Raw genomic sequence first — 24,267 nt, 5'->3', positions numbered from 1 at the left:
CACAGTCATGCCTGATGGCGGTTGAATTTCGAGAGGAAACAATGCATTATTCTGTCGCACGCAACTTTTATCTCCTTAGGCTGGGTGGGGAGGGGTAATGTATGTGTTCTTCACTTCCTTTGTTGCCCACAGGCACGCACAGACACAAACGCACATCACAAATAGAGCAGAATAGAACATAAACAGCAGCACCTGATCCGTCCTGGCATTTTGGTTTGGTTTGACCTCCTGTGAAGTGGCTGATCAAACGCAGCGAGTCAATAAATAATCCCTACGTGCACGTAAAGCAGCAGCAGTCCTGGCAGTCAAAATGTACTTGATCCAGGTATATTAACAACAAAGAAAGCTAACCCACGTTGGCTTCAACTTGCCCTCGAATTGAGCAGCATTTTAAATGCTTGAGTTTGCCCAGGGCCATGAATTCCTGGTCAGCCTACTGATATCTAACAACACCTCAGGAGATACTGTATCCGATATCATGCCGATTGCCTTGGGCGAAGTGTAAATGTAGTGACACACACACACACACACACACACACACACACTCACACACATAAACACACATATAATACACACAGAGAGACACAGGACATTCTGGTGCTGCTACCTGTTAAATAACCAGCTTTCAGTCTGATATATGCGCGGCCACACACACGCGCACACTCCTCGGAGAAGAAAGAAACAGCTGAGTGCTGAACCCATTATAATCTTTGTGATCCGCTTTGCCACTATTTGCACACATGCCAAGCCTCACAATGTTAGTGAAGTGACTGCCACACATCTGTCGGGATAAACTACAAAAGGCACTGAAACATCCTGAGGGGGTGTGAGATATTTGTATTTTGTCAACCATCAAAATTTCTGTAGACAGGCACTCCTGTCAGGACGATGGCGCGTGGGCTGCTATTACTACTGAAATATTACTGGTGATCTATTTTAGCAGCCTGTCTCAGAGCATCACACACATGCTTTGTAAAAAGGAACACACTGCCAGCTGAATGAACAGCAGATTTAGCGATTACTTCCTAATTCAGTGTTTCTCCAGTTTTCCACGGTGAGACAGATCACTGGGTTTGTTGGTCGCATAGAGCTGTCGGTTGCCAGTTGCACTGGGGAGTTTGGGACTCGTATACAAAAGAGTACAGAAGGCAGATGGAGACGTAAGAGTGAGGGAAGGGCCACGCCGCAAGCAGCAGAGAAGATGTACTGAGCAGCAGACGGCATCGTCTTGCTGTGAAAAATTTCCTTTGATTTTGGTGTGTGAAGCCACAGACGTGCACTGCACACACATAAACACACACAGTTGAAAGTGAAGATAGCCGTGATTTATTTATTTTTTTAAGACTGGAACTAAGAGCTTAATCTCACGTTTGATTTGATTGAAAAAATAACGTCAGTAAAAAACATTTATTTATCTGCGTGATGTTTCAGGTCTAATGTTGGCAGGACATGCTCCATCTGTCTCTGCTATCAAAAACACAGCAGGGCAGCGTATAGGTGACTTTATATAAGATAGACACCCACACACACACACACACACACACACACACACACACACACACTTCAAACAACCCAAAACCTGTGAATGATAGTTTCACCTTTATGTGTGTGTGTGTGTGTGTGCCCATGCGTGCTCCACATAAATGTGAGTTATGTTTATTGGACGAGCAGGAGTCTGTTTTGGAAAAGCATTTTCAGGGAATCTGATCTGAAGATTTAATGTAGCAACTTTAAAATCAGGTTTTGGGATGAGAGCTCTCCTATATTAGCTGTGTATGGTGGCCATTGCCAGATCCGGAGCATGTATTTATCGCCTGACCATTTAAGTCAGATTTTGTTATTTTTCCACGAAGGAGTTTCATCGTGTGGCTCTGTGACATGTAACACGAAGCATTAAAGAAGCAGTGTTGGAAGAAATATTCAGATAAAGTAATATTACCATGCTGTGAAAATGTTTTTAAAACCTTACTCAAATATGTAAGAACTATCAGCAACATGTAGTTTAAGTATCAAATGTATCAGTGCTGCATTATATGTTATTATAGGTGTATACTGTATGTTGCATTTTACTGCTGTAGATTTTAACGGTTCAGCTAATCTACTTTATCTACTATCTAACTACTTTATATACTCTTTGGTAGTTTTATCTACCGCAATGCATCAGGTCTATAAGATATATATATATATATATATATTGTATATCTAACAGCCATTTTCAACTTTGTGACATTTTACAGCTCATCCAAGAGTTTCAAATAATTTATGTATCTTATTGTTATAGGTTTATTTAGTATAACACTTTTTACAGAACAAGGTTATAAGTTGCTCCATGAGAGCAGTATAAATAAAATAAAATAAAAACAATAAAACATGAGCAATAACGAATAGTTATATATATTGATCGGTGGGGAAATTCTCCATGCTTTGGTCCATGCTGGACGTGAAAAGGCCACCCTCCAGTTCCCAAGCAGATACCACCCACAATAACAGAATATGAAGACAACATACAGCATTATACAGTAGGCGAGAACAAGGACAGTTTGAATAAACAGGTTAAGTCTACAGGAAGAGCATTCCAAAGTGTTGGTGCCACAGCTTCAAAGTCACAGTCACCTTTTTGCTCATGTACGAGGGACAACCAGTAAGCCCTGGTCAGAAGAAGTGACCTGTTTGTGATGTAAGGGTGGAGCATATTGGAGATGTATTCTGGAGCCTGACCGTGCAGAGCTTTATATGTGAAAAGAGGCAATTTAAAATAAATCCTGAACTTGTCAGCAGTCTTACTGCAGTAATTTATAAAGAAACAATTAGCTGTATTTAGAAAGTACAATAGTTGATGTAACTTGTGAGTAAAGGTTACTTTGACAATATCAAATAAAAATGTGGATACTCTTCTTAGTGACCAAACAGTAAGCAACAATCATAGCAGAGCTAGAAACACCAGTAAAGTGGTCGTAATGGTGCTTTGGTTGATGTAATAGCAGCAATTATTGCTACGTGCTAAGAAAAGCCTGAAGTGGTGCTGGCTGAGCTTTTCTACAGTGGACTATCATTATATATAAAAACAAACAATGTCTGGCTATGTACAGTTTATTTTAAGTTCAATCAAAGAAACGTTGTAGCCACGGATGTTGCCGGTGTGCATGGATGATCTCTTGCTGTTTGTTATCTAATAGCTCATTTTCATTAAACTCAACACAGTTTGCTCTGTGAGCTGAGTATCTGATAGCAGATCCTGCTCCACAGAATAAAAAAAAAACATTCTCAACTCCACTTTGACTTTAACACTAATATCTCTTGACTTTACATAGCCATAGGTTTCGTGACTTGAAAGACTCGATCCTCTCCCTGAGCCCAAAGTGTGAAAATCTGAGCAGCATATTCAGAAACCGAGCAGATACCCGTGTGAAGGTCAGAAGCACTTGTTTTGATGTACTTCTGAACGAATCATTGTACCTTCATGGAAGGTTTCTTTTATGGGTCGAAGATCTACTGTATATATAGCCACAGAAAGAGAAGCTCAGAGGGCAAAGAGAGGTGTCGGTTACTGTCTGATGAGAGCTTGCGCTGATACGAATGTATGAAAAGACATTTTATTAACAAGAAATACAAATGGCAGGATTTCATTATGGGAGCTAAGAGTCTGTATTGTATCAGACCATTGGATTTGATTTGAAAAAGGGAAACAAGTGTGACAAGGACGTGTTAGTGCAGCAAAAAGAGCTACTCACAGAGAATAAAGTGATTTGCATGATGACATGCAGCAAACTGTACACTTACAGTACTGAACCAAACATCAGGGTAAAATCAGCAGCTGTAACAAAGCTACAGACCAACTACAAAAACATGCCTTTTGATTTTTTGATTGTAAAAAAAGACATCTCTTCTGACGGGACAGCTGTCAAATTACTCTCCTACAAAACCAGCCAGCATCAAAACTGAGGATCAGAGTTTTCTCTGCAGTTCATAGTGTCCTGATCCTTGAAAGCTAATTGTTTTTTAAAAAAAAAACCCATGTGGTGAGTTTTTGTCAGGAAAGCCTTTGAAAGAGCGCATAAAGTAAGTTTTGCTGTATTGAGGATGATTTCAAAGCTGCTTTTTTGTATGGTCAGCACATGTATGAGGCCTTTTATCCTCTTGAAAGGCTTGAGGAATGAGGCAGTGTGAAGCCCACTTACTCAGATGCCTATTGTTTGTGCACAGATCCCCAACTTCAGTGAGAGGTCACACAGCAGGACCGGTGCACACATACACACACACACACACACACAAACACAGATACGATAAGATTTCCGGCAGCTTGTGCTGTATTCACTATCAGGGAGCTGGGATAAAAGTCAAGGTTGCTGTGGAGCTGGGATTGAAGACTGGGGGTGGGTGTATGTGTGCGATTCTGTATCTTCATCCTCAAATTGGCCTACAGGCTTCTTGGAGGATACATGAGCTCTGATTATATTAGCTGTCTCTTCACCTCGGCATGTTGTAGCTATGTCTGCCGAGCCAGGATGTGCTGAACTTTTCACCTCTGCTGCGTTTTAACACCATGTTAAAGTTTGATTTTAACAGAGAGCTGAAGCTGTACATGTACTTAGTTTTGGAGAGTGAGGGTAGCATCTCCGCTCTTCTAGAATATAGTGATATTTTATTGATCGGCATTAGGACATGCTCTTATTTTGTCAGAATACAGCATTTTTTTCCAAAAGGCTTTAACAGCGCACCACCCTGCCATTTATGACCTCTGCGATGATGGAGGTGAAGTGCGATACTGTGTGCTTTTAACAGCTTTACTGCTCCACCATTTAAGAGGCATAAATGACTTGGTTGAACAAACAGCTTTGAAATTGTTCTCAATAGGGCTAAATGAGATATCCTTTCTGACAGCCTACACATAACGTTTGCACAAACAGCCCACCACCTCTGCACTTCCCTCTTGCCAGCAAATCACACACAGACATTTTGTTTAACGATCACAGGAATGCCAGACATAGTTAGGCATTGTTCATCACTACACAGAGGCAGGAAAAAAGAAAAGAAAATCCCCCCTTTGCTTCTTTTATTTCAGTTTTACAACGTTTCATTATTGACGAACTCCATCTTTTACCCCCACAGGTGGGTAAATTAGCCGCACAAAGCATCATCCTTCCTGTCCGCTTGTTGAAGTGGCAGCTGTTGAGTAGTTCTATTAGCCTAGCACTAACAAGACCCATTTACACTGCAAACCTTTCCTTAATAACAGTGATTGGCTGGTGTTCTTGGGATTATGTGCTATTCTGGAGGAAAAGAAAACACAGTTCAACAAAGAAAGATTTGATTATAGAGTACATGACACAAGCACAAGACTGACTGTTATATAGGAAGGTTATATGTATGTGGGCGTCTTGAGAATAATTAAAACACTTTTTCTTCATATATTTTATTCTTTGCACTCTTCTGTCGCAGAATTCATCCTCATGCTTTCCTTTTCAGTTTTTATAGAATATTGAACCTGCACTGCATTTGATTAAATCAGAGAAAAAGTGCCCTTCTGTGCGGAGTTTACATGTTCTATTCATGTCTGTGTGGGTTCTTTCCTGAGTACTCCAGCTTCCTCCCACAGAAGGCGTGCAGATGAATTGCCCATTGGTCTGAATATGAGCATGGATATGAATATGAATATGAGCGTGTCAGCCCTGTGATGAACTGGATGAACTTGTCCAGGGTGTACCCCGCCTCTCGCCCAGTGTCAGCTGGGATAGGCTCAATGTTTCTTTTTTTTTTTTTTTTTTTTGCCTTTTTATGCCTTTTTTTTTTATTGATAGTACAGCTGAAGATAGACAGGAAGCAGGGGGCAGAGAGAGGGGGAATGACACGCAGTAAATGGCCGTCCGATGCGGGATTCGAACCGGGGCCAGCTGCAGCGAGGACTGTAGCCTCTACACACGAGGCGGCCGCTTAACCCACTACGCCACCGACCGCCCCGGGATAGGCTCAATGTTAACTTGTCCATAGAGTTTATTTAAAAAGCAACAAATTCAGTCAAATTAGGTCAACAATATTATGCATCCATCCATCCATCCATCCATCCATCCATCCATCCATTCAGAATGGAAATACACCCTGAACAAGTCACCAGTTCATCACAGGGCACATAGAGACAAACAACCATTCACACACATTCACACCTATGGACAATTTAGAGTCACCACTTCACCTGTTAAGATTCATGTCTTTGGACTGTGGGAGGAAGCCAAAGTACCTGGAGAGAATCAACGCAGACACAGGGAGAACACACCTATAAACAAGCAAAAGAAAAACACACCAGAAAAACAGTAAAGAGTAACAATGTATTATGTATTTTGTCTAGGTGGGAACAAACTCAAGGATCAGCAGTTCCGTCTAGACTGGGCCTGGATCTCTCTGGAGAAAGAATACTACGTGGTGGACGAGGAGGACAAGTTCCTGGAGGTGGTACTGAGGCGGAGAGGCTACCTGGGGGAGACGTCTTTCATTGGTTAGTCTGTTTGTCTTACTGCATCTTTTCCTTTCTCATCCAATGACATGCTTTGTGGTTTTAGTCACACATAGTAGAGGGGCTCTATGGAGGGTAATATTGGTCTGCCAGAGGGTTCTTTTCAGTTCACATCCTCTTCAGTCCAGACTGAAATATCACAACTGCTGGATGGATTGCTGCAATTAGGTACAAACATTCATGGTTTGAATTTTAACTTGACAATCCATATAAGCTTAGCGTATTAACCTTTTGTTTATGAGCATGCTGACATGATTGACATGGATGATCATTCTGTGTAACAAGCAGAAAAAACAGAAAACAACCTTAAATGCTCAGGAATTCATGTAATAACTTGCTTTACTGCAGAGCTTTACGTGCCTCCCATTCATTTGGAATATACAGCCTAGACATTATCTCCAAACAGTGAAGCCAGAAAGAAATTGAAATTTCCTTTCATCACACACTGTAAGCATATTTATCCTCTGAGCCAATAATTGTGTTTGGCCTTGAGCCATTTCAGAGTTTGCAAAAAAAAAAAGAAGAAGTTGTTACTAGTTTGAGGAGGCTAGATGGGATGTCAGCGTGATGCCCTGTGCACTGTGACTCTGCTCACAGTGCAGCAAGCACATGCAGCAAAACAATGTCAAGAAAAGTGTCTACTTGTGAAGCAGCACAACATTTTCCTTGATGTGAGTTCAGCTTTATCTTTTCCCAGATGGACAAGTGATTTGTCACAGTGAGGGAATGAAACAGGCATCCACAAGTGTGTGTCAAAAAGCAATAAAAATGCATTGCACTGACCAGGCGGATACAACAAAATCCCCAAAGAGAACACTGAGAGTGCAAATATTGGTGGGATTACTGAGGTTAGATCACTGATAAAATAACATTATTGACATCGTTATCTGCACAATTAATATACTTGTCACTGTGTCATCTACTTGTCTGCAAGTAAAGTAAACCTGTAGATATGAATGAATATTGATCTGTTTATATCTGTTTGACTCTCGGTCCCTCAGGGCTCTGACACAAAGCTGACACTCAGTTTGCCATTTATCTTTCTTCACTTTCTCTCTTGCATGCCAACTAGGTGTTGGTGGTTTTCAGTAAGCAGTATAGGCGAAGCAAGCTGATACGTCAGTTGATCTTTGTCAAGTGGTTTACTGTAGGTGGGTTTGATGCGTCAGGACTCTAAACTGCAGTGCAAAAGAAAGAAAGAAAGAAAAAAGCTATATGTTCAATTGTACTGCAGACTTCAAAATCTTGTTCTTGGGAAAAATAGTGCTTTTTTTCCCTTCTTTTTTTTTCACACCCGGGGTTGTGTCGTGGTAGTAGTAAGTTTAGCAGGGCAATCCAGACGTTCCTCTCCCCAGCAAGACATTCCTGACTCCTTTGTACGTCAAGGAGCAGCAGCTCTGCTCTGAGCTCCCTCTGGATGTCTGAGCTCCTTACTCTATCTCTAAAGCTGAGCCCAGCCACCCAGCAGAGGAAGCTAATTTTTGCTGCTTGTGTACACGATCTCATTCTTTCAGTCACTACTCAAGTACCGCAGTGCTGGAGATGCCGCACCAACCTGCCGGTCCATTTCACGTTCCTTTTTTCCAACATTCCACTATTTTCCGGCAGAGAACCATGGCTTCAGACTTGGAGGTGTTGACTCTTATCCTGGTCACTCTCGCTCGCCTACAAATTTCTCCAGTGTGTGCTGAAGGTCAAGGTCAGATAAAGCCAACAGAACCGCATCATCTGCAAAAAGCAGAGATGCAATCCTGAGGTCACCAAATCCGACACCCTCCTCGCCCTGGCTGCACCTTGAGATCCGGTCCATGAGTGTCATGAACAGAATCAGGGACTGGGGGCAACGTTGGTCTAACACCGACTGAGGACATATTTAACTTTATGCCGAGAATACAAACTACAAATTGTATTTGAAGGACCATATGGCTTGTAGTTATGGTCCTGGTACCCCATACTCCCCAGTGCTCCCCACAGGAGCCCCCGGGGGACACAGTCGTAGGCCTTTTCCGAATCCACAAAGCATCCACAAATGTATGTCAAACTCTCATAACCCCACCCAGCACCCCTGCAAGGGTAAAGAGCTGGTCTGTTGTTGCAAGGCTAGGATGGAATCTGCATTGCTCCTGCTAAATCTGAGGTTCCGCTTTTCTAGCACCCTGCAATAATCTTCAGTCAATTAGTCGAGAAGCAAAAAGCTGCTGTCACATTTATAGATGTTGAAATTCTGCTTATTGACGATCTGAAGTAGTTGTTCACATTTTCCATATTAGGCTGTAAAATGTCTCTTCATAGCAGTTGACAATGGCACACAAACATGTCTGACAATAAGTGAATCATCAGCAAACTTAAAAATAGCAGCACTCACCAGTGTACAAAACACAGAGTGGGCAGAGAACACACTGCTGTCTCAGTTCTGCTCAAATCTCAAATCCAGCCAGCTACACTATCTTTTAATCAGGTGATTTTGTGTTGGAAACAATGGCCACAGCATGTTTTTGTGCTTATGTCTGAGTATTTGTGCAAGATCAAAGATTTAAAGGGATATAGATGATGTTGTCCCTGAACGATCCTCAGCCTTCTATTTGTCATGCTTCAGCTCGTTCGCTCAATGAGAAGCAGCAGCTGTAAGCAGCTTTTACCCAATCCAACCTCTCATCATCATTCTGATCCTTGTTACTTTCGGGTCAGGTGTTAGCATCACAGTGAGCAGTTGATGTAAGCTTTAGGACTTATCTACCTGTGTACACGTGTGTGTGTGTGTGTGTGTGTGTGTGTGTGTGTGTGTGTGTGTGTGTGTTTTGAGTGCATCGTTCATGAAAGCTTGCGTTTTGACTCTCATCTCTTTGCACAGTTGCCGTGCAAGCGCCTGGTTATCTCCCACCGCACATACAGCACACACACGAACATTCACTTTCAAGCTCTCTTTTTTTGAATGAACGTCTAACAAGATATGTGGACGTGGTGCTTTAATGCATCAGTGTGAAAGTGCTTTCCATCTCTGAGGCTGAGGTGGCAACAACATGTTGAGCCCAGGCGTTTTCATGCAAAAGTGCACTGTTTGAAGTAAGATTAAAGAGAAGGAACATTTTCTTGTAACCTCTCCAGTGAGCCAAACCTAAGTCACTCTGACAACAGTATTTTGTCTCAGAACCCAAATAAAACGTGCGTATATGCTTGTATGTACACAGTTCTATGTATTTGTGCCTGTGTATGCCCGGTGTGTTTCTGCTCAGGCAATGATGATGAAATATGGACTAGTTCAGGGCAACACAGAGTGAAAAATTGAAACTGATAAAAGTTGTCTAATAAGTTTCATAGATTTCAATTTGCTGGACTGGTGAACAGAAGAATGGAGCGAATGAACCAATAACAGAGCTGCGGCGTACTTGAGGTGGACAAAATAGAAGGAACACCACACAATACGATGTAATACAATCCAGTCCAATCCTGCCACAGTAATGGTACCTTTGACTGATGGCTCTATTTGTGCTCCTCTCGGCTCATTTAGCTCAAGTCTGGATGATATTTGGGATTTTTTCCTCTTTGCCATCGTGCATTGCATTGTGCTTGAAGGATGCCGCCTTCGTAGGTGTGCAATTAGCTTTGACATCAGGGATTGTTAGCTGTACCTGCTAAGTGTTGGAACTGCTGATGGGACTCTAGTTGTAAGTTGACTCACTCTTTTTTGATTTATAGTGGATGGACAGAATAACAGAAACACAGGATCTTCAAAACTCCCAAAAATCATACACCATACAGATACCTGCTTTTTTATTTCAACATGACTCTTTAATGTTTAAAACTATTTAAAATGGGTTTTAATACATGCACATGATGATGTTAATACAAGTGCAGTCAGTAATTATTATGACAGACATATTTTTCCAGCACTTTGGGGGTAAAGGTGTCAACACTTAAATAAAGCTTATTTAAAGCTTTTATAGAACAGTGTAAGAACATCAGATGAACAGTGTAAGAACTGCAACCCTGTTTACACATACAAGACAAAAATAGTTTAACAATCATAATGTTTTAATATTAACAAGGGATGGCTACAAATCATTTGCAGTGACAGTCTAAAGTCTAAAACACAGATATCAGCAGATGCGTTTTGTGATGAGGTTTCTGTCTTCAGTTTGGTCTGAAACATCATCATTCATTCATCAGTCGTTAATCATTTGAATCATTCATTTTCTTTAAATTTGTCCTACTGGTCTAAATTCCAAAGACATTTAACACTACTATACATTCAAATCCTCACATATGAGACTCAGGAACCAACAAATGTTTGTCATTTTTGCTTAAAAATTAAATTAATGATTTATTCATTATCATAATTGCCATTTAATTTTCTGTCAGTTGACTAATTGATTAATCAACTAATTATTTCAGCTTTAAAAAGGGCTGCGGATTTGTTCAGATCCTCTAATCACTTCTTAAAGCTTCAACGTTATTGAAAATTCAACATCCAACCAAAAATATTGATAACAATAATAATAACTAATGCTTTCTCACTATTGCAAGTGTGTGTGTGTATGTATGTGTGAGGTGTGCTAATGGAGGAGTGAAAGGGTACTACAATAATGACAGCAGAACCAGAGCTGTAAATAAAAAGATAACTGACGACACCTGGCGATGTTGCTGGAAACTGGCTGCCATGTAAGGGCCAGCTGATGAAAGCCGCCGTGGCTCGTGTCATCGGAGGAGAGCCGTTCCACATGCTCCATCACAACAGGACGTGCAGGTGGAGAGGATCAGTGGAAGGGGGGGGGGCGCAGAGATAAGATCAAGGTTCAAAGATGCTCCTGCAAAGCAGAGCTTAGGCAGGCGGAGCTGGAGAACGCAATGATCACACCGGATTCTTCTACCACTGTTCTCAACATTATATGTAAAAAACATGACTAACATATAAATATTCAGCTTAATTATTCATGGCTGTGTGGCCTCTTCTTCACCTTCTTTTTCATGCTCGAATTGAGTTCTGTCACTTCATGCCGTGTCCTGTGACACTGTCCCACGGACTTAGCAGCCCACTTAACCCGTCTCACCTTCTCCCTTCTTCTTTTCATCTGTAATCTGTCCTCCCCTCACCTCATCTCACTGTGCACAGCGTTTAGGCCTTTTGCTCCTAACCTGCTTTTCCTCATCAAAGACTCCATCTCTCTTCCTCCTGCTCCCTGACTTACCTTATAGCCCACAGTCTGTGCCATAGGCTGTGTCTTATATCCTTCCCCCACCCACTCTCCATTTGTCATCCGTCTTAAATCTCCCTGCTCCTCTCTGTTTCACGTCAGTGCAGTAGGTTTGGCTGTTTGTACTTGCTCTGTCTTCTATTTTCTCACTGTGCATCCTCGATTTGGTTGTCACCTATTGTGATGTCTCTGCTGGTTCTTCTCCATCTTTGTCTACGTCTTGTCACATTGCTTTGCTCTGTTTTCTGCCATGAAACCATCCACTACAAGTCCTCATCCTCTCCACATCATTTCCTTTCCTTTCCTTTCCTTTCCTTTCCTTTCCTTTCATTTCCTTTCCTCTCTTCTTTCTATATTCGTAGGTGTATGAAGAATATCAGGACTTCCTGTATATGTCAAAGTTTCCCCTTTCCTTGAAGACTTTTTCCACACATGTCCTTTACTGTTCTGTCCTTTCTCTGAGAGATAAATTAAGCGTTGCTAACAAGATGTACATTTGCCAGGTTAATCATCTCCTGTGGGAAATATCCCAGCATCATTATTGTTGCCATGCAGGGCAGGTGGAGAGATCATTTCATTTCACAAGGAGAGAAAAGAAACTTTTGCCCCCCTGGAACGTCTCCTCTACAGCTCTCCACCTCAGCTGCCTTGATGTAAAATGACCTTTATGGTATAATGAGCACGGATGTACCTGTGATCATTATGAATTATATATTTCACATTCAGTCAAACTCAGTTCATGTGAAAAAAATGACGGTAAGGAAAGGAAAGTTTGCAACTATAACAGAATTGGTGTGTGATTGTGAGCAGTTTTTGTGTGTGTGTGTGTGTGTGTGTGTGTGTGTGTGTGTGTGTGTGTGTGTACATGTGTGTTATGGATAAACACAAGGGACTGTAGCTCTGAGGAACAGTACCATACAGATCAAAAGCCTTCTGGGTGGATATATCTCCACCTGCTGTGAAGGAACCCCAGTGTGACCCCAGGCGAGGCGTGTCTCTCCCTCCAGGGAGTCCAGCAGAGGTGGCGAAATGAGGCGTCGCCCTTTTAAGATCAACACTTTTGAGTGTGTCTTTGTGTGTGTGTGTGTGTGTGTGTGTGTGTGTGTGCATGTGCGTGTGTGTTTTGTTTGTTGTCAATCAACTGATCTTCAGGATAGAAGGATAAGAAAGAAAAGATCGATATCCGTCTGCTAGGAGGACACTTTTCTAGTTCAAGTTTAAATCTTTCATTACATTAAATCCTATTTTTTAAGTCAGTGTACGTCAATGTGCATTTTGATTTTATTTTCTGGGATCTGTGTATGCGTTTGTCATTGTCAGATGTCTCTGAATCAACCACAACTGAAATCATAAAGATGATATCTGGCTTACAAAGTTTAACTTGCGGCTCATAGGTTAAAGAAATAGGAATTTGGACTATTGGACTATGAGAATCGTCAGCATACCTGTGTTTATATAAGCCATCTAACAAGTCCTGCACAAATTGCCTTGAAATGTGCTGTCGATAGTCTTGGCCTTGATGTATTTATTTTATAGGTGACTGTGCTGACCTTTTCTCCAGCACCACAGTAAAGCTGAAATTTAAACGTCTACAAGAGAAACATAAAACCTCAGTGGCAGACTGCCATGGAGGTTACTCAGCACATTTATGTTTCCCAGAGGATGAATCCTTTGAATCAGACCTGGAAGTGTGACAAAACTTCTTCAACTTTATTTCAGTTTAAGGTCAAGGTGCCAAACAGGACTCAGGGTTTAAGCTTGCTCATGCATAATATTGGTGGCGTTTTACTGTGCTGTCCTGTGCTCTATACTGTATATTACAATCAAGGATATGGCTATTGCCTGATGCTGCTGTTAACTACCAATCATAAGTTTGAAATCAGCTGTCACAAAAGCTTGATTCAGTACAGTTAGAGGACTGATTAATGATCTCGATTGGTTACAGAAAGTCCTTTTTACAAATAGATGTTATTTTGTACTTGGAGAACAAATCGCTGTGCACCGATTCAACCAGACTGATAATTGAAAGGGCAGAAAGAGACAAAGATGCCTCTGAGCAGCAGTTAAATAAGAATGTGAGAAATCATCAATCATTAGTAAAAGTAATTGGAAACCTAGTTTTACTAAATGCGAACAGGTTCTTGTTTCAGTGTCAAGTGCACGGTAATGTCTATAAAAAGCTGCAATGAACAGCTTCAGCTTCTAACCTTGAAACTGCAGAATAGAAAAAGAAAATTTGTCAAGGGGTAGCATTATTGGAATTGACCGCAACCCTAGCTAACACTGTGGAGACATAGACGTTTTAATCAATTAAATTTTTTGTACCCCAAACTAGTTCAAACTCGAAAAATTGACATATCCACCTTGATGCCAACCAGCTTTGTACAACCCTCATCCAAGTGCACTTGACTCAGGTTAATCTCAACAAGTGGACCATGACTAAACTGTCATCTTGTCATAGATTTCTCAGAAAGACCTTCAAGATGTTTTTGTGTTGTGTTATCGCAGCTGCGGTGAGTAATAGCAGCATCATTAACTTTTTTCCTAAGAGAACGCCGACAAGCTGAAAAGTTGAGTTAACAATGCCTCGGTGTACCATGTGTGCTTGTTGATAGGAATGAACTGAATGAGGGTTATATGTTATTTACTGCAGGTCAAATGTGAGATAGTGTAGCATTGCATTATGGTCAGCAGTGGACTAAAACAGTGTGTCCAGAAAGAAGTATTTGCTAGATGTTTTGGGTTATGGCTGAAAGTTTGCCACTGTACAACCCCCATGTCTATATACTCATTTTACTCTGCAGTATATATGGTCACTCAGAAAATCCAAGATTTAACACCAAACAACATCTTGAGGCCTCATTTGTCTGCACTCGAGTTGGGCTTTGTGAATAAACAGTCTCTGAGGGCTCTCACGGGCACAGTTTGTATCCATGCCTGTATTATTCTCAGCTTAAATTTCGCAAACAATACTCACCTCGCAGATCTCTCAGATGGTGTATCATCTAATGTATCCAGTCTCATCTGCATGTGTTTGCCACCTTCTTGTTTGAGCAGGCTTCTGAATGAAGAAAACAAATCATCCTTTATTTACAGGCACATGCGTCAGATTGGCATTGACTCTGCCCAGCTTGTTCTCATGCTGCGTTTATGAATGTATACAAAGGAATATGAGCAGCGTATTTCCAAATGTAATACATCATTGTATGGCTTATGTCACCTGGGACTCTTGATGTGTGTTTGATGTGAATCCCAGTGGCAACAGTGATATGTCCTACTTTGAAGGAGGTGTATCGATGAGCATGAACGTTAGATGGATTGTCGTAAAGTGGATTCACATGAAAGACCTACTATTAATGAAAGAGACAGCTGAAGAGAAAAGAGGGTGGCACACACACACACACACACACACACACACAAACACACATGCATACCTAACCCTCGGGAAATAATCATGGTAGCTAATCCGTCTCAGTAACATGGAATGTGCGTACTTAAATGCTTCAGTCATAAATTCATTTCACACATTCCTGAGGCTCCGCGAGTGAAAAAAATAGAAGTGACGCTCTTTTTTCTCACAACTCTCTGAACAGCATTAAAGGGTGTGAATATCTAATCTGTTTTTCATCTGTTTTTCACTCCTGCCTGTCACTCTTTCATGGTCGAATTCTTTGCTTTGTACGCACTTCTATTTCTCTGTCGTATTTTTTCTAATCATCAGGCCTCTTCTCTCCCTTCCTTTTCCTTTTTTTTTGTCTCACTGTCCTATATCTCTCAGGTATTGGCACAGAGGATGGTACTGCAAAGAAGGAGGAGGATTTCAAGGGTAGGTCCCAGAGGCAGGTTCAGTTCAACCCCGGGCAGACCACAGCCACGTGGCGGGTTCGGATACTGACTGATGGGAAGTATGAGCAGGCGGAGACCTTCCAGATTTTGCTGTCGGAGCCAGTGATGGGCGTAATGGAGTTCCCTGCCACAGCAACAGTTGAGATCCTGGATCCGAGTGACGGTCAGTACTGCTCACACACACTATCCTGTACACAGCACATAAGATTAGATAAGTCATGCTGGTGTTAAAGAGTGTGACAGCTGTTGGAATGAAGGACCTGTGGTAGATCTCCTTCTTGCAGTCTGTTGCTGAAGGAGCTGTTTAAGGCCTCCACAGTCTCATCCATCCATGGATACTTTTAAGGTTGGATCATCAAATAGTCTTTGGTCTCAGAAAATAACAAAATATATTTTCTTCAGTACAATTTTAAGGTTCTTGTTCTTGAGTATTTCCATTTCACTACTTGGTATTTCTACTCCACTTCAGTTTTGTTCATTCATCTATCAATAGTGAAGCTGTCCTCCATGTTTCCACAGAGTACATTGGCTATATTAGTATTTTAGATTGAAATCAACATAATCCATCTGATGTGCAAAACGTCCTTGAATCAAATGTAATTTATATAAAGATGTTTTCCTTCAATGTTTAATACAAACATGATGGAACAAAACATTTTTTCATCTGTCAATAGGATTTCTAAATGCTCCATATATGGAGAGAATATGCACATTGAAAATAAGAGATTTAAGTACTTCTTGTTCTGGTGAAAATATGTTGGAGGTATTTTTGCCCATAATTACTTCAGTGTCCAAAAGCTGAAATATATTTGTTCCTTTGTGCGCATTTACTATGAATTCTCTCCGAGGACTTTCTCTCCTGAATACAGATGCGGAATATTAGGTATTGGCCTGTGTATTGGCTTTCTGTGCAAGCTTCATATATGAAACTTGATTGGTGCCTGTGTGCCCACTCAAACAAACAGGTTATAAAGAATTATATTGCATAAAGAAATAATTTTTTATCCCGTATTTCTATCAGAAATATGTTTTTATGCAGTTGGCTGTCTCCATTCGATTTAATATCCATTCTTAGAAATGAAATTCAAACACAGCGTCTATGGGTAGGCAGGATGTGGAGGACTGAAAACACAAGTTTATAGAATACATCCAAAAGAGAGGTGTTTGCTCTGCCCACATGACAGGTAAACATGACTGCAGCTCCGGCAGCTGAAGTTTTATAATGCACAGCGCACAAAAATCCCAAGTGCCACTCTGTTACAAAGCAATGAAAATACTCAAGCCTTTACTGCATATCATATTTGTTATGTGAAGCATCACTCAACCTGGCACACAAAGAATAAAGAATTGTCAATATAAACATTGCCTACTGTAGATCCAGAGTCATGTCGGATCTGCCCTCAGGCACGGAGAAGGAATACAGTTTTGACATGACAGCCAATAGAGATGATGGCTGTGTTGTGGTTTTACTGAGCAGGATCCTTATGACCGTAATCTAAAAATAAAACAGCACAATTAGAGATAGACGTTTATTTATTTGTCCATTCATCAAGCTAAATTGAAGCTTCTCAGAGGGCCGATTAAGGTGATTAGTGATGGTGGACACTGGTCACTGGACTTTAATGATTAGAAGTAGTGAAAGTATGTCCAGTACACACACACACACACACACACACACACACACACACAAATCTTTTGCCTTTTCTCTTAAATAGTTTGCAATCTGCCATTTTCACTCCCCCTGTTCTTTGTGTCTTCGCCTACAAATTGAAATGTTAATGGAATATTGAGTGAGCTGCTCTGATGCAGCTTTTACATTCACTTTTTTCGTATGCATTATTCCTCTCCTCCGTGCAACTTTTATGTAATTATAGGCGTGCGGCAAAGATGGAAACACTGAAGCCTCTATCACAGTAACACACAACAGCTGCTCCCATCACTCTCTCGCCTGCTTATGTGTCTTTTATTCCTTCTCTCTCCTTCTGGGTCTTGATCTCTCTCTCTCTCACATTCTCACTCCTCAGTCTATCCTCCCCCGTGGGTTAATTATGGAGTGTGTGCGGAGGGCAGGGGCTGTTTTGCTTTCTGGGATTGTCTAATGTGACAGAGATGTGCCACTCTGTTCTCTAATGGGCTCTGGCCATGATTGTGGCGTTAGCTGTACTCCAGCTTCTTTCTTTTAATGATGAAAACTGGCTTTGTCTGGTCTTCTGGTTACCCTGGAGATCCCCTCCCCAGAGGACATGTCAGATAGGCTAATAGCTTTAGAGGTGAGAGGACCTCTAAGCCACAAGTGTTCTGAAATTAAGGACAGCATAATGAGCTGATATTGTTTTAACGGCACAGGCAGTCTCTGTTTGCCTGCAGCTCTTCTCTATTGTTCTCTATTTCTTTAGTTTGTTTGTTTTGTGAGAATGTGTACCCAAATACCATCATTCTGTGTTAGCATGGTGCCACTTTGATTAATAACGAGGAGTGGGCTTTCTCCTGTGGTGCGTTTGCCCGTAGTCCACCCACTGTCAGTGCTTTAGCAGACAAACTTTGTTTAATTGCAGGGCGTAGCTTTCCTCCTGCAAAACTTTGCGCCTTTCTTTCATATATAATACATGCACACTGCTGACTAAAGATGAAGGTGGCAGCCCGCTGTTTGACTGTTCGCTGCAAGCAATACCAGCATCTTGCTACGCTCAGTGATATCTCTCTCGCTTCCTCTACAGCGGGGACGCTTTGTGTCAGTGGAGCTAAGAGGACTCCGCTGCACTTTCGCACCAAGGTCGTTCCGCTAAATGATGAAGAGCTGTTTTCGGTCTCGTCATTTTCTTTTTTTTTTTGTTTTGAAGTCGCAAGGCCGGCTTCTGTCAAGCACGTCCACGCTTAATTATGAGAGCTTTGTCTCAGTTAGGATGTGCAGTCTCTTGACTGATGTAGGCCACCGTAAAGCCGTGGTTCGTTTTACATTTTAGGCATTCAGCTGATGACCACATAACTGCTGATAGTAAAAATGTGCAACTATCAGAACAACAAGCAGAAAGTAGAAGCCACATCGATAGAATATTCATGAAATGATCAATAATGGAGAAGTTCTAGGCAAGAACATAAAAGTCAACCGGCTTGTTTTTTTCTGTTTGTTTGTTTGTTTGTTTTATTGTTCATGGCAAGACAATAACGAGATCACACCTTCAGCACCTTCTATAAAAGTGTGTGGGTTTTTCTCCCGACCCTATGAATGTTTTAAAATGAACGCAGGGTTTCCTCCAGGAGGATGAGCTTGACCCACTTGGATTTAGAGGGGCTAGAAGAGCGGAGAAGTGTGAGGTGAAATGTAAAGGTACTGTGAGGAGAGGAGGTGTATGTGTGGAGAGAGAGAGAGAGAGGAGAAAATCAGGGTATAGCAGTGTGCATGTGTGTGTGTGCGTGTGTGTAATAGGTAAGCATTGGACCCTAATCCTCTGCTATGAGTCCCTGTAGCCCCCTGGGGAGTGACAGATTGTGGGCAGTGACAGAAAGGAGAAATGGAAGAGAGGGAAGAAGATTGAGAGGAGAGAGCACAATTTAGGAAAGAGTTACGTGAGGGAAGAGAAATGTTTGACCCCCCGTGGTGCGTGAGATTGTCTCACGTCGATGACTTCATCCCGGAGAATCATCTCAGGTGGTGATGCCTTTTTTTTTTTTACGTTCGGTGTTGAATCAGACGCCCAGATCTGTTTGTTTTTTCATGCTCCGGCAATCAGAAAGTTCTTGTGGCACAAGCACAGCTACACGTGTCTTGAAGTTCACATCATTCATTCACTCAAAAAGAGAGTGGGAGAGTGGTAAGGGGTGGGGGTGATGGGGGACATAGTCATAAGAAGATCTGGGACGAGCCTCAGCTCAGTCCACTCTGTTAGTATTTTTATTGGTCCCCGTGCGTCTGTGGAAAATAGCTCCAACGTTTATTGTTTCTGTAATGCCAGTAAGTTCTGCGCTTTGATAGATGATGCTCTCACTGGCTCTCAGGCTCTCTCTCAATCACAAACTCCTCTCAGAGTCGTGGAGAGGAGCGAGGAGAAGAAAGAAAGAATAATAAGAGGGATGGTCTGGCTGACCCCTCTGTGTATGGAGGAGTCGATGTGTGAAACTCCCAGCTGATTCACTCTGAGAGGCTTGCATGTGTAATTGTCTGCGACACACCAGGCAGTAAGAAAAACTTCCAGAGGGGTCCCTTTGAAGAGTACCTCTGGTTGCATCCAACCAAAAACTGTGATGGAGAGTTATTTTTGAATATGAATAGGCACACCACAGGACCACCACTTCAATAGAAGCGAGTGGAAAAATGTCAAGCTGCAGCTTGCTAATGCAGAGCCAGAACAAAAGCGTGTATCACTCCTTGATGGCATAATGTTCAGTGGATTTTTGCAGATTGTTATACATATCATGACCCTTTTCTTTTTTTTCCCTCTGACTCCCTCCAACTCTCTCTCTCTTTCTCTCAAAACAGAGTCAACGGTGTTCTTCCCCGAACAGATCCACTCGGTAGAGGAAGACGTGGGAGAGCTTTTCATCCCGGTGCACCGCAGTGGAGACATCAGCCAGGAGCTCATGGTGGTCTGCTACACACAGCATGGTACGGACTTGCCTTTTTTCACCCCATCTAACCTGTTTACATCCAGTGTACCCTGCATGCTGATCAGGGGGAACGTTATTATTTAAGGCTTAATGAATAATTTCTGACTGTATATTCTTGTAATGGGGAGAAGAATATTGATGGTGTGATGGTGTCTCCCAAAGTGCAGTTAGAATATTTCCAAACCAAAAATATACCGTATATAACAAAATAATACATACAAGTCCACAAACTTATTTACACTCATGTTAACTTATTTGTAACCACCTGCAGTAAGGCCCAGGGAGCCCCTCTTAAACCTGCTTTCCACTCTGACTTATTTTTCTATTAAAAAAATGATGAACACCTTTTTTTCTTTTTTTCCCCTCTAACCAAAACATGTTAGTTACAGGACAAATTAACAGTACAAACATAAATATTGTTTAGTTTCTTCATGTGACTATGAAAGCGAGCAAGATTTAACAGCGGAAAGCAGTTACACGCCTGTTTTATTGCCTGAACCCCTGATGGGAGATGGCAGGACGAATTTGGAACACACGAACAGTAAGTTACAGTAACCTTTATTAATGCATGCATACATAAAAATAGCACTGCCAGGTGTGCACCCTTGGTCGCATTACTGAAACAGTGAAGGAAAGAGGGATGAGAGTGAGAGTTATTAAGTACTTAGCGAGAACAGAAGGGAGCGGGAAGTGGTATGTGTGTGTGTTTGTGTAGGTGTGTGTGTTTGTGTATGTGTGTGTGTGTCTGCTTTGGCTGCAGTCAATGACAGAACTGTTCTGTCACTTTTCTGTGTTCATATGGATAATTCAGTGTTTGAGGTATAGATGAAAAAATATTTACATTCTTTTATGTTTATCAGATTAGACAAGCAAAGCAGAACAGCAACATCGCTTATAAGTCATAATTACAATTGTGTTGTTTAAATGTAATATTAATGTATCCATATGCATGATGGATGTGTTAGATGCACCTGTCACACCTTTCCTGTTTGACAGTTCCGCTGTAGTCTATTTAAATCGTTGCCAACATACTGATCCGCAGAGAGCGATCCACACCACGTTTTCACATGTAAGAAGTGGCAGCATAAGCTCAGCGGCATCACAATTAGCTGTCAGACGGTGCCTTTTTTACAGCAGTGATGGGCATATAGTTCCTTTGAAAAAAATCTATTCCTTCGAGATTTAATACATGTGAATGTATCAAATCTTTCAAACCTTTCGAGTTTTGATATTTTTTTGCAAAAACGACCCTCACGACGTTATAGCAGCTAGTGCTGTCTGCCTCATAAAACCTCTCTTCAAATGCATTACCATTCATCATGTATACGTTTACACCAGAAAAAGATGAAATATTCACTAATGTATTAATTCAACATCCTATTTGTATGTAGGTAGGCTATGTAGGTAACAGTGTTACAGAAATGTGATTTGACTGCGTTGATTTGTCATTCTTTCTGGGCAAGTAGCAGACATCCCACTTCCAGCTCAAGTGAACCATTCATTCATCGTGAGTGTGAGTGTCGCCCATTGAGGTTCTCATTCGAGACAATGACTCCCGCTTGTCCCGAATGCACAACTGTAGCAGGCAGTGTGAGCAGAACCCATAGACTGTATACAATAAAAAGTATCCATGACATCACCCAAACATGTGAGATTACATGACTCGATGCCATCTTGACAGTCTTGACTCTGGTGGCTGCTGGATAATCCCGAAAAATGGGCAAAGATGTAGGTTATGGGCAGAGCTGAGGCAGACTGAATGTAGTCCAAGCTGCAAGCCATGCAGAAGTGCAAAAAACTGTAATTCTTTACTAGGCCACTTGAGGCTGGCTACAGAACATTTCAACCTCGATAAGCGCCTGTATTACAATTTTTATAGAACTCACCTGTTACGCATAACTTTAAGCCTTAATATCATTTGAAGCGGTTAATGACATAAAAATGAATTGTTAGAATGGGGAAGCTGTCATGAACAGGGAAATTCACTTTAGAGACCAAAACAGTACCAGGCTGTAAACATGTTTATATCTGCCGTGTAGTTGGGACATTTTAACATGGGGACTTATGGAGACTCATTTTGTAGCCAAGTGGCCCTTTTGATGAATTGCAGTTTTTGGCAGTGGTGAGTCAGCTTCATTTTACAGCCACAGTACAATTACAGGAGTGGTCACAGGAAAAGAGTCTTTCAAAAAGATGTATTTGTTTATTTTCATCGTTTTATGACAATCAATAACATGCTTTTATACACCCTACACAACAGCTCCAGTCTGTCCTATTCAAATGACTTTTAATGACTTTTTTCCAGCTGCTCAGAGTCACATTGTGTATACTATCATCACAAAGTTAAATGCCATGAAACAGATTTAGACAAACATGAACAGACTGATTAGCCTAATGAAGGCGCTATTGTTAAATGTCAAAGGCTGCGGTGGCTAGCAGACCTGTGGGGGTGGTCTGTTCTTATTGTGTTCTGACATTAACGCTAATTCCCTGACTCACGTGATGGTCTCGCTGTAAATAAAGGTCAAATTTTAACACATCATAATTGCTGAATTTTATCCATGATAGTAAAAAATGGTGCCTTGAGCTCATCACTTCAAATATAAGAAATGCTGTCTGGAAATCTGCTCAAGCACACTGATGCCTTCTACAGATACAGTTTAAACTTTAAATGTGTACTTTCAGTGATTTAGGTGTTTTAAATGTGCGATATCTTCTATTTTTTATCTCTCCTGAAGGTTCGGCCTCAGGGACGATTCCCACTACCGTCCTGTCTTACTCAGACTACATCTCCCGCCCGGAGGAGCACAGCAGCATCCTTCGCTTCGACACAGGTGAAAGGGAAAAGCAGTGCCGCGTAATGATCATCGATGACTCTCTGTACGAGGGAGAAGAGAGCTTCAACGTCACTCTGTCACTGCCTGTTGGAGGACGTCTGGGAATGCACTACCCCACCACCAAAGTCAACATCTTGGAAGATATAGACGACGGTAAGACTTGAGTTGATGCTGTGCTGCTTATATGTATGTAGACAGTTTGTGTGTTTGTCTCTCAGTCAACAGGTAATTAGTCTCTGTGCTTGCTGAGTTTCTATTTTTAAGTGATTGTTTTGCAGAAGTTGGAGTATGTTTCATCATGCAGATGAGAGAACTTTTGTCTCCAAAGAGAGGCTGAGAAAATTTCATTTCATTCTGCTTGGTGGAGGGCTTCCAGGTTAATCAACACGTGCATAATGGACACATATAGGTGCATGTGAACACTGTGTGAATTATCCAAGCCTTTATATCGCAGAAGATTCCATAATTAAGCTTGTTTACAAACTAGGTGTTGACTCCTGTGGTATAAAAGTGTTGCAAACACGCTGATTTAGACACCTGCAGCAGACAGATGGAATCAAACCCCCATTTCACTGTCATTCTGACAGCCTTTAATTACAATTCAGACTCAGACAAGAGTCCAGTGGGACTACATTATCATACATGTCCCTGGTCTGCTTTCATCTAGTTAGAGCATCGTATGGGCAAAGTAGATTACATCTTCAGAAAGGCAGAGAAATGCATAAAGGGTTTGTCTGGGGAGGGGACAAACCTGCTGGGAAATACCCATTCCAATCCACAGGCTCACTCTCACATCTCACTATCCTGCATTGATTTACTTTATAGACTTGGAGAGATTGAATGTCTCCACTCAAGCTTTTTTTTTTTTTGTTAAATGCCATGCTGTAGATCGTTACAGTAAAAGTCACACTTTTTTTCCTACGAGAAGAAGCAGCACTTGTATAATTTCTGTGAATTTCCCCGGTGTGGGATCATTAAAGTCTGTCTTATCTTATAATATATTTGAGTCAAATACAATATAACTTTACATCATTGAGGCCATAAAGAAAGAGGCTTATTCCTGTCCTTATTTGCCCTGTGGCTCTCACTGTACAGGCTTACAAGCTCACACTGGCATCTAACTAGAGGAATGCAAACTGTAAAATATGTCCTGTTTTTCTGTTAGTAAAGTCACAATAAGACTTTAAGCACCACCACAGGGCTTGCCAATATTTCAAGATAAGTTTTGAGGAAAAATATCAACAAATAAATATGATTAAATTGATGGTCCAACCAAGTT

At 41.4% G+C, this 24,267-nt stretch overlaps 1 protein-coding gene across 1 annotated transcript in view; it reads left to right on the top strand.

The window, feature by feature from the left end:
• Positions 1-24,267, top strand: part of LOC104925192 (FRAS1-related extracellular matrix protein 2) — a 60,185-nt gene that overhangs the window by 14,999 nt on the left and 20,919 nt on the right. Inside the window, exons 3-6 of the mRNA XM_019270412.2 lie at positions 6,344-6,490; positions 15,479-15,709; positions 20,024-20,149; positions 22,890-23,141. Coding sequence (XP_019125957.2) covers positions 6,344-6,490; positions 15,479-15,709; positions 20,024-20,149; positions 22,890-23,141 — 756 coding nt within the window. The remainder of the gene's footprint in view (positions 1-6,343; positions 6,491-15,478; positions 15,710-20,023; positions 20,150-22,889; positions 23,142-24,267) is intronic.

The sequence above is a fragment of the Larimichthys crocea genome, chromosome XXII (genome assembly GCF_000972845.2).
Source record: "Larimichthys crocea isolate SSNF chromosome XXII, L_crocea_2.0, whole genome shotgun sequence".
NCBI classification, from domain to species: Eukaryota; Metazoa; Chordata; class Actinopteri; family Sciaenidae; genus Larimichthys; species Larimichthys crocea.
The sequence above is the reverse complement of the archived record's forward strand: the minus strand, read 5'-3'. Positions and strand labels throughout refer to the sequence as shown.